The 12,417-nt window shown below is 35.6% G+C and overlaps 1 protein-coding gene across 1 annotated transcript; it reads left to right on the top strand.

Annotated features, from left to right (window-relative positions):
• The first annotated feature begins 6,632 nt into the window (after window positions 1–6,632).
• Window positions 6,633–7,241, top strand: HRD (Integrase-type DNA-binding superfamily protein). The gene has a single exon (XM_008243208.1). The coding sequence runs from the start codon at window positions 6,633–6,635 to the stop codon at window positions 7,239–7,241; it is 609 nt and encodes a 202-aa protein (XP_008241430.1).
• Window positions 7,242–12,417: the final 5,176 nt, after the last annotated feature.

A 12,417-nucleotide genomic window follows, 5' to 3' on the forward strand; every position in this document is an offset into this window, starting at 1 on the left:
GATCTGTTCTTGTTTTGGAAGAAATAAACACCATAACATCAGCTTGTTCTTGAGTGCTAGTGCTCAACATTGAATCATGCATGCAACAATGAGGGTTATGGAAGATTTTCCACTGGGTTTCGTGGTCTTGAACTTTGTCTGTTTCAAACTGTTTTTGGTTTATTTATTTTTAATTACTTTAACCAAATATGAAGTTGAGACAGATGATAACATAAGACTGAAAAAATGAGAGAATGATGAGAAATAATAAAAAAACAACGAAGACAATTTGAAGCCAAACTTCCAAGTTAGCTTAACGATAATAATTGAGCTCTCATGAAGTTCAGATTGGGCCATCTGCTGGAGTGGAACTTCTTGGGCTTGGCCCTCTTCATCTATGTTGCCAAATCAGCCTAAGCTACTATGCTGGAGCCCAACCCATCATTCTTATTAGGCTTAACGCCAGTTTACAATTTGGACTAGCCCAAGATTTGATGGCCAGAAAACTTAAAAAATGAGAAGAAAAAAGAAAACTAAAGTGAATACAAGAAAATGCACGAACTCTAAATACAGAGATTCGGAATTCCATTAATTATGAAATCTAATAATGTACACCAGATGTGTTCCACATAAAAACAGGAGTCCATTGGTTCAATTTTATGTTTCCAAAATGGGATCCAGAAATCTATGTAACTTGTGCTTTGCATGTCGATTGATAAATGTTAATTTCAACATGTACGCTATTTTTTTCAACAAAACCGTGGCGCACACACACGGAAATTACACGGCTAAAGGTTTTGCATAATTCAAAGCAGCCTCAAACTTTTGGCTTCATATATAACACTTTACAGATCAACTCCTTGAAGAAACCCAGATTATACATATACATTTAGCCTTATCTAAATCATTTGTCTGCGGCGGTGTCTCTTTCAGAGTGTGACATTCATGCTCTCCAAGACTCTGGTTATTGTGGGGGGCAGAACCCACAATTCACTCCCAAGCCACATACTCACTCAGCTTAGATAGATCATCATCGATAAGGCATTACAAACAAGTACTGTTGTATTGAGTTTGGGGCACTACATGTCACCAACCATCAAGTATATATGATCTATTTTGGTCCTCTGGTAATGATGTTATCAGGACCTCGGGGTGTACGGATAGACAGGCAAACAATATTATAATATTTCGGCTATCACTTTTTATATAACTTTTCAATTCTCAACTACCTTTTGTCTCCCTCCCTCATCACTTTCTCTCTCCTCCTCAATTGGAACAGTTGTTGTTGGACAAGACGGATTCACCAAGTGTATAGTATACAGCGTTCTTTTTGTGCAATTACAACCGTCTTCTTCTTAGAGACGTGAGTCGCGTAATTAGTAAAGAGAAGAAAAACTTTGCATATATGCAAGGAATTTCTCTCTCAATGGAGAGAGATTGATGTCTCACAAGACAGAATTTCTATATATGTATGTACACATTCTTCCCACATAAGGATCGTTCACGTACGACTCTCATGCAGCTTTTATATGGATATTAAGCTTTTGGAGGGTGGGGGTTTTTTCTTAATATAAAATAAAATAAAATAAAATACATATGTTGAAGCTAAGCAATAGGTTAGAAGTAGGTTGCCTGCAGCTGCAAAGTTGGTGGAAAAGGCAACCCTGTTGGTCAAGAAAACTAATGATGGTATTGTCCCAAATGCATGCACTTAAGTCGCTTCCGAGTGCTACAATTAGAGATTGCTGGTGAGAGCTAATTAAGTGGGTATGCAGGGGAGGTGTTTGTTAAAACCATGTGATGGGTTTTGCTACTTGGCCACTGGTGTGACATAACAAAAAATTAATGTAGAAATTAAACCAATGTAGCCATTAATTATATTGGATTCACTCATGTTTATGTGTTTACTTGTTATGCTTAAAAGTGGATCAATTGTCCCTGATGGAAACTCTTTTTGTTGGTTTTGCTATCATGTTGTGTCATATCTCACATGGTGAGTTATTCAGATTGATGTAGTTGTGCCACAAATAACTCTTTGTAAATGTAAAGGTTTGCTAAATGATACAAGGCAAAAAGATAAGGTGTTGAATTAATATACATGTGTGCTTATAGAATAAGGTACTTATATCAGTTCTAAGGAGTTAGAACATGTTTATGATTTTGAATAATCTCTATCATTTATGGGACAATTAGTTTTGGGATGAATGCTCTAATTCTACACTACTAGAAAACCTCAATATAAGTCACGGATACACCTGCGGCTTATATTCATGTTTGCCGCATACTGTGGCTAAGCTCAAGTAAAATTGGTCATCTGTCAGTGCAAGGACAAACCTACAAAGGGGTTTAACTGGGCTTTAGCCTAGCGCTGGTTTTGTACTTTAGTCTTTATTGTACAACAAAATCCATTACAATTAAATATTAGCCCACTTATCTTTTAGAATTCAACTTATCTTAGCCATCCAAATTTTTTTTTCTCTTCTACCCACTGAAATCCTACCATATTTTCTATATAAAATATATATATATAATCCTACCATATAATATTTATTAGCCCAAAAATTCTTGGTTATAAAAGATCTCCTAAAATAAAAAAAATTTAGCCCACGTTTAGAAAAATTCTTGAGTCCACCAATGGCCTATGTTAAGTAAGTAAAGAAACTTGCCATTTTTTCCTTTTTGCACGTCCTCCCAATGTAAGGAAAAAAGATCATTATCTCATTGCCTATACTAAGTAATTTTTTATTAAAATATCTAACACTACCAATTTTTTTATTCATGCACGTTCTCCAAGTGTCAGTGAAAAATTATTTTATTTAACATATATAAAATTGGCCAGAGATGGAGTGGGGCCCAGGCCAACCAACAACTGGCCATGGGCTAGCTGTGGCAAAGTATTACATGGGCCACCACTTCGGTGGCTAATTGTTTTCCAGCCATATATTACGAGCCACTGATGCACAGTAATGGTGGACATGACATACCAACGGCCATTGCTAGTTTGTGGTGGCTAGGCAAAATCTGGCCTTGGCCCCTTTTTTTAGTAGTGCTATCAGGTAACAATATTAGTTTTGGGTGAGATTATCATTTTTCTCAAATGATTAATTTATAATTTTTTGAGAGAGAATTTGGCACATGAAACTAGTGAACATGATTAATTTATTGGGAAGGGAAATTCGAACTTGAAATATTTTTAATATTAGGAAGAGTTATACCACTTATCGAAGAGCTAGTTGGTCACCCGATGCACATGACTTGATAGTATTTTTTTAGTCATATCATTCAAGTTGGTTGTTAAAAGGTATAAAGAATTAAGAATTACAATAATTTAGCTATATCATTCAATTTATGCATAGTGAACATTTTGTCGTACTTATAAGTATGAGGTCGTTCTATGATGAGGGTGTCAATGATGGAGCCAAAATTTCACATTATAGAGGCCCTTCATAAACCTTGTCTTCTCTTCATAATTATCATGAATTTCATATTTTAAATTCGTTAAATACTAATATCATCATCTAAATTATTAAAGACTTAAAATTTGATAATTTCTATTCCAAAAGAGAAAAAAAAAATAGAAAAAAAGGAGTTCATAAAGCGCAATATCCCAACTCATACCTAAAAAATATGGAAAATAAAAAATTCACAAAGCTTTAAACAAAAAAGGAAGAGAGAGAAATGTTAAAACTTTAGAGCACTTCCAGCGGTGTCCCCCAGCTCGGGCAGCAGGGGGCTCAAGCCCCAGTTTGATGTTCCAGCGGGTAGGCTTGGGCACGGATCGGTTCGGAACGGTAGGAAGTTCTTTCGTTAACCAAACTAAAGACTTCGGTAGACCTTTTTTTCCTTCCATTAACCAAACCAAAGACTTCGGTAGATTTCGGATCGGTTAACTTAATATTCGGTTCGGATTGGTTCGGTACGCCGGTAGTATCGTAATAAACACATATACTAATAAAAATACAATTTATAATACTTTCACATAACATAAGTTCTTGAACAAATACACCAAATTATCCTTGTAAAATATAAAAATCCAATAGTCTAATTCATCCAAGTATGAAATCAAATAACTTAGTCACTATATCATTCAATATATACTCAAGATGTAATGAGAGCCACTTGTATTTGTTGTTTGAATATTTAAGTGTTATTTTTACTGAATTCTTTACATTTATGTAAATGATTTTGACATTTGTTCCGCGAAAGGTTCTTTAGTTTTTCATGCTGAATCCAACCATATAAAGAAAATAAAATTTGGATCAACGGTTGGAAAGTTACAGGTAAAAAAGGGGACAAATGTCGAAATTAGAAAACATAGGAAATTCATAAATTAATCTCTGACCAAAAAGTGCTACAGTACATGAGTGATAAAGAAGTGATAGAATGGTGATAAAGCAGTGATACAATGGTGATAAAGAAGTAATACAACAGTGATAAATGAGTAATACAAAGTGCTGATTGTATTTATCTTTAGTTTCTTGTTTTGTATTTAAATAATAGAATAAGTATAAATATCGGATCGGTACGGGTTTCTGTCGGGTTAGAAATATTGTTCCGTTAACCAAACCAAATATCTCGGTACGGATCGGATCGGAATAATTAACATTAAAAAATAATGATTTAACCAAACCAAACCAAACCGTCGGTACGAGGATAATTCGGATGAGATGCCCACCCTTACCAGCGAGCTTCTACAACCCGGGCAGCGCATGGGTCCTAGCAAACCGGGCCAGCCCAACGGCAAAAATAGCTTGGGCTGTTGCCAGGGTTACTGACATTAGCGATGACGTCAACATTTTTTAATACTAAAAATTTCAGAATTTTTAAAAATAAATACTTAGTCATATTCTTCACTTCCTACACCAAAACTCTATACAAATTCCTCTTATCATATCTTATGTGAATAGTAGTTGCCCTTAGATTGCCATGACAATATGTGGAAACACCACAAGCCTTTTGCAAGGGATACCACTATTCATGTGAACAGTAACAACCATTGCCTTGCCTTTATCCTTTGCCATGACAAATGGGTGGAAGTTCTCTTAGGGGTTTTTAGTGCAAATATCATAAACTAACCTAGAACATTTAAGGAAGATGAGTAAAAGAGAGATAAAGAAATTTTATGGTTAATTTGTAGACAAAAAGAACCTAATATATTATTTTATTTTAGGGTAAATATTTTAAATTAATATAATATAATATAATATTATATATCATATATAATATACATATAAAAAAGGTGAAAATGGAATGGGAGCCTGGGACCACAATGATCTCATTCTGGCCCGTCACTAGATGGTGCCATATATGGATCATAGATGTGGACCTTCATATTAGCCCCATAATTCATCTGAATAGTAATTTCACTTAAGTTTAATAAAATGATCATGTGGCTAATAGAAATATCCACATAAAAGGTCCATATATAGCACTCTCACTATAGAATTTCGCATATAAATATACATTAATATTATGTCGCAAAGGGCTAACCTTTTCCGATGATGGACTAACCCAAAATAAAGGAGGATTGGGCCGGGAGGTCCTAGGCCTTCAGATTCTTCGGTTCAATATGTACCTCCTTTGTTTCCTCAAGGTTGCTAAAAGAATTTATATATACATAAAGGTACACATAACTTTATAGATATTTTATTTACTTAGATAAAAGATTTAATCCAACCAAAAGGAGTTCAAGTCTAGATTCAACTCAGAGTTCGAATCCTGTGTTGACTGTTTGGCTTAGTGGTAGTCTTGTTTTTATAACTAAGACTATGTGGTTTTAGACTTCCATTTCATTATGTATCCAATATAAATCCTATATATTAAACCTTAAACCCAAAACGAGGTCATCTTCAATTCGATGGTTGGTTCCTTGGTTCCAGCTATAAGCTTAGGTTTGGCTTACCTTCACCCAATTGAGTTAAACTTAATAAAAAAAAAACAAAATAAAATCGCGGCACTAAATGCAATGTCACCGTCACATACAATATATAATTTTTTATATGAGATGCTTGTTAATCTAGAGTATCTACATGTATATGTAGTTGGGCATGGTGGCTTGTATATAGAGCTGGCTAGGATAATCCTAAAATTTTCTTTGGGTGAATCATGTGTATGGGCTGTATTTTCTTTGCCATATAAATTTTTATATTAATTAACCAAGTTGCAATATAGGTGATAGATTTTTTACACACATCAATCCCAAAGAGTGGAAGCTCAACACTCTAACCAATATATGTCACGTCCATCACATTTTTACTGTCAATATATCCCTTGAATGGAATTATCAGCCTGAAAAGATATGAAACCCCTCATTATTATAATCAAATCTTTGTTAGAAAGATCAGAGTAAAGTGGGGTGACATATATAGAAGATCTTAATGCCCCCAACACCACTGTTCTCTTGACGTTTGAGGCAGTCTTTTTGCTATGTACTAAAACGCAGGCCAACCCAGAAGTCCATCCAACACAAAAAAAGCTGGCTTACACCCCAACTCTCTTCACAGCGCAGTTAATCAACAACTGGTTTGCACTTTCTCCTTCTATCCCTCATACTCTTCACCTATCTCACAATTCAGATTCATCATCACTGAATCCCCTTTCCTCCCCCCCATTTAAATGGCTTCTCCCATCAACTTCCAACCGCCATCTCCACCATGCACACATCAAACAGCACATCTTCAAGCAGTACTACTAATACTACTACTACTTCCACCACCCCGGGGCGTCACCCAACTTATCGGGGTGTGCGCCGCAGGAGCAGTGGAAAATGGGTGTCTGAAATCCGGGAGCCAAGAAAGCCTAATAGGATTTGGCTAGGCACATTTCCCACGCCGGAAATGGCTGCGGTTGCTTATGATGTTGCAGCTATTGCTCTCAAGGGTCGAGACGCCGAGCTCAACTTCCCCAACTCGGCTTCCTCGTTGCCCGTGCCAGCCTCTAGTTCCTCACGTGACATCCAGGCGGCGGCAGCCTCCGCTGCAGCTGCTATAGGGGCAGCGGCGGCCGCCATGGGAGTGGGAAATGATGATTCTCATTCAACAAGTGAGGTGCAGGCTCAGGGTCATAGAACAATTGAGGCTGCTGATAGAGTTGCGTTGAGTGATCATCAGTTTGTTGATGAGGATCTGATCTTTGACATGCCTAACGTTCTGGTGAACATGGCTGAGGGAATGCTTCTTAGCCCTCCTCGCTTGGACATAGCTGATGATGATGTTGTTGGTGCTGATCAAGAAGATGATCAGAACCTATGGAAATTTAATTGAAATCCCATCTTAAGTATATCAATATCCACCATGGAAAAAAAATGAAAATAAACCCAAAATAATAAAATAATAAAAAGACCTTGATGTATATGAGAGAGAGAGAGAGAGAGAGAGAGGGGGTCTCACATTCAAAACTTTGAAATTAGTATATGGCATGTCTATGCAGTATATATCTCGACTGAGAATATGATTGTGGTGTGTGTTTTTTTATTAGACTTAATCTGCAGGATTTTCAATATTAGGAGTTGCTTTGTATTTCCATCATGTTCCTTCATCAGTTGCAGAATGTGCAATGGAAGGACCACGTGTTTGATAAAGTTTTTCAGCTAAGTGCTTGAGTTGTTTCAATATCAGACAATGAAATGAAATATCTCATCCACCTTTGAATATTTGGCAAATATATAGAGATGTCTCACCTTAAAATGATCATGTGTTTCTCTTTCTATCACTCTGCAGAGACCAGAAATGGTTTTTTTCAGGGTTTTGCTTGCGCTTATGAACCGATAACCTTAACTGCTGCCACCTACTATAATCTATCAAGAAATCATGCAGAGCCTTCCACAAGTTTGAAGTTATACATAGACAAAGCTTTACTGATGATAACTTTTCCAGAGAGCTTGAAGCAGATAAGTAAAAGCCAGAGCCTTCCACAAGTTTGAAGTTATATATACATAGACAAAGCTTTACTGATAACTTTTCTAGAGAGCTTGAAGCAGATATGTAAAACCCACCATGAAATTGATCTGCAACAGATTTAAAATGGAAAGAAGATGATTCTAGAATTGCCCAGAAGCTACGAGTTCAATCCATGGTCCAAATTTGTTCCCTCAGGTTTCAGAGCAAACAACCCTATTGTTTGGTTAAGAAAAGCAAACAAGTTTGGATTTATAAAAATAGTGCTGTCTTTTCCAGGTATTAGCTATGATTCTAAATTATCATGAATAATCCTGTTTGGTAAAACTGTTTTATAAAAAAGAACATATATTACATGTAACTATTTCATACAAAAAGTATGGCGTATATAATCAATATATATATTTTTGAAATTAGGGTTCTCTCAATCAACATTTTGTGTTAGGAACAGGTCCATAGTTGCCGGTTGCTGCTTTCAAATTGGTGTTTGTCGAGGTAGTGAGAGGGATATTGACATAAATATCCATTTACTAAACCCAAATTATGAAAATATTTATTAATCTAATCCAAGTTTACTATCCAGCACCGTGTATTATCAGAAGCATTTATAAATTAACAGTGATATATTGCTGATGAAGAAAGTTTATGGCCACCTTACCCTTAGTTGACGTGTCATTCTCAAGTTCTCAACTAGTTGAGCTGATCATACGTGGCACTCTTATGGTGGGAGAAGATACCAGGAATGTCAAAGATGGATGCTGACCCTTCACCTTCATTTGGTTGGAACCTACAAAGTCATGCAACGACATCCTAGACCTCGCTAGTGTAGACTCTAGGCTTAGGCTACATATCCAACAAAATCTGGTTCTTGTAAGTAAAGATGTGCACCAACCATATTGGTATTTGAGTATTTGTGTTTATAAACCACGAATTTGAAACATGTAACCTTAATAAATAGTAGAATTATCTCCACATGTGCTATCAATGCGTTCTAAGTTACTATAAGTTATAGTAGTTTGAGATAGAAATAATGTAGTTGTGAGAGAGAAAATTTTCACTTTGTCATCCTTCAATTCAATTCTAGACTTATTATTCATAGGCTCTAATTGATAAAGTAATAAGTTTGTTTATACCATGTCTGATTGGACCCTTTTAAATGAACACGTGGAACGAATGGCCCACAAAGCAAAAGCTCACATGACCCAATCCAGTCGCTGGAACTTAGGACTATCATCGACAAGGATTCACTTTCGGCAACCTCATCAGCCAATTCGACACAACGAAGGCACCTGTCGTATCGAAACTCTAACCCAAGGTGTTCCATCTTTTTTGTCTATAAATAGGGCTCTTGCCCTAATACACCAAGTAAAGGTAATTGGCACTAGAATTCTTATTCTGACCAATTACTTATTTATTATATAATTTAGCTACTTAAATATCAAAGAGCCTTTGCCTGATATCACACCGATACCTAAGGCTTAGCTTTGTTTTGCTTCTCCTTGCAGATCCTTTCCACACATGCCGTAGAGCCCATGCGATCGAAGGCATATCCTTATAAGTTGTTTCCATTTTGGACATCAACAAATTTAAAGAGTTATCTTACTATTAGTAATTGTGTGTCTCTTAATATTAGTAATTTGTGGTCCAAAGACCTGAGCAAAAAAAAAAAAAAATTGTGGTCCAAAACACCAAGGCAAAACTTCATTAGTGGACAAGGTCAAGATAAGTGATAATTATGTATTAACCACTGGTTTAGGCACCAAAAAAAGTGCATAATTATCACCTTTCTTGACTGTGCTAGCTTAATTAATAAATTAATAAATTAATAAGATACTAATTTTCCCACCTAGAATACAATACCCACGATTTACAGACATAATTTGTTCTTCTGTTCAATGGACAAGAAGAGGTAGAAAGTAGCTGAAAAGAAAATAAAAGAAAACGAAAAATAAATAGTGGTGGTAAAAGAAAATTCATAAAAAGTTGCCATTGTTCTAATAAATGCGGTATTACTCAGAGCGTCTAATCAATTTGAATTTCGATTGATGATTATAAGCTTAAATTCATCCAAATAATGATTATGATTAGCAATGTAATTAATCCTCATTAATGGTTGATTACTTGATTGATAAGTTACGATAATAAGAAGTTGGGCGATTACTTGATTGATGAGTTTAACTTTGTGCGTCATAACAACAAGAGTAACAGATTTTCACTGTTTACTTGATTACTGATAATATTGGAATCTCTTAGCAAGACACAAAAGAAGAAGCATTTTCCAATGGGATGGAGGCCTTTGTCAGGCCACAGTTTCAAGCAAACAAACCAGGCAAATTTGGGAAATGAAAAGACTGGTTGGTACCATTGAAATTAGTTATTGATTGCTGTTTTTCCAACAATCTAAAGACAGTAAACGATGGATTCACAATCATCAGTGACTGTGAATGAGGTGACTGAGAATCCTCATGACGAGAAGTTTGAGAATTTCAAGATAATAGACTTCAAGAGATGGCAATAGAAGATGTTGTTCTATCTCACAACCGTGAATCTGGCACATGTTGTCAGAGAGGAGGCTCCCAAAACATATGAAAATCAAATGTCTAAGGAGACAATGATGACTATTGAGGCTTGGAAATAATTTGATTTCATGTGCAGAAACAACATCCTTAACAGGCTTAATGAAACTCTATATAAAATTTATTCGTCATACAATTATGCAAAGAAAGTTTGGGAATTACTTGAGAAAAAAACACAAAATAGAAGATGTTGGGGCCAAAAAGTTTGTAATTGGAAAATTTCTCAAGTACGCCATGGTTGATTCGAAGATTGTTATTAAACAGGTTGAGAAACTTCAAATTCTGATCCATGAATTGCTTGCAGAGGGGTGTTCTATCAATGAACACTTCCAAGTTGGAGCAATCATAGAGAAACTGCCTCCATCATGAAAAGACTTCAAAATTTACTTGAAGCACAAGCGTAGAGAGATGTCTATGGTGGATCTGATTTTGAGGCTTCGAGTTGAGGAGGATCACAGGAAAGGTGACAAGGGTGAAGTGCCTATCATAGAAGCCAAAGCCAATGTCCTTGAGACATCAAATCTAAAATTCCAGAAAAACAAGGACAAGAAAGCTACAAAGAATTATGCCAATCCTCATGCACCAAAATGCATTTCAAGAAAATCAAAGGCACTTGCTGGGTATGTGGAAAATTAGGGCATAAAACACAAGATTGCCGCCACCAAAATTCAACCAATCTTCAAGCCAATGTGACTAAATTTAATGAGAATTTTGGGGTTGTAGTGTCAGAAACCAATATGGTTTCTGATACTAAGGAATGGTGGGTTGATATAGGTGCTACTAGGCACATTTATGGTGACATAAATCTATTCACTGATTATAAACAGAATTCTGGTGGTGAGAAACTGTACATGGGAAATGCCTCTGCATCTGCAATTGAAGGCAAATGCAGTGTGTTGTTGAAGTTCACTTTTGGGAAGGTTTTAACTTTTTTGGATGTGCTACGTGTCCTGAAATTAGGAAGAACTTAGTATCTGGCCCTATTCTTAGTAAGAAGGGTTTCAAACTTGTATTTGAATCTAACAAGTTCATCCTAACCAAAGGAGGACTATTTGTAGGAAAAAGTTAACTTGATGATGGCTTGTTCAAACTCAATGTAACTGGCAATGATGCTTTTAATATATAAATAAGGTTTCCGTTTACTTTGTTGAGTCTTCAAATATTTGACATGTTAGATTAGTTCATGTAAATTATCGATCTATGAATAGAATGATGCATGTAGGTTTATTGCATAAATTTGATATTGACTTTAATAATAAGTGTGAAACTTGTACATAATCCAAGTTTGCTAGGCAAAACTTTAAATATGTTCAAGGAAGGTCAAATGAATTAATCCAATTAATTCATAGTGACCTTTGTGACTTCAAATCCACACCAACTCGTGGTGGAAAAAATTATTATATTACATTTATTGATGATTGCAGTAAGTATTGTTATGTATACTTAATACATAGTAAGGATGAAGTCTTACAGATATTTAAGACATGCAAGGCATAAGTTGAAAATCAACTTGATAGAAAAGTAAAAGTATTTAGAGCAGATAAAGTTGGAGAATATGAGTCCATTGTGTTTTTTGATTTTTGTACAACTCACAGAATTATACATCAAAACATTGCACCATATACACCGCAACAAAACGGTGTAGCAGAGATGAAAAATAGAACTTTCAAGGATATGATAAATTCAATGTTGAACAGCTCAGGGCTTTCACACAATCTGTGGGGTGAAGCCTTACTTATTGCAAATCACATATTGAACTGAATTCCACATAAGAAGACTAATCAATCTCCTTATGAAGTATGGAAAGGACGGATTCCCACTAACAAGACACTGAAAGTGTGGGGTTGCCTAGCTAAAGTACAAGTACCCTTACCAAAGAGGGTAAAACTTGGATCTAAAACTATTGATTGTGTTTTCATAGGTTTTGCTAATACAAGTGCTGCATATAGATTTTTAGTTATTAAATA

The sequence above is a fragment of the Prunus mume genome, linkage group LG8 (assembly GCF_029339155.1).
Source record: "Prunus mume cultivar Tortuosa linkage group LG8, ASM2933915v1, whole genome shotgun sequence".
Taxonomy (NCBI): domain Eukaryota; kingdom Viridiplantae; phylum Streptophyta; class Magnoliopsida; order Rosales; family Rosaceae; genus Prunus; species Prunus mume.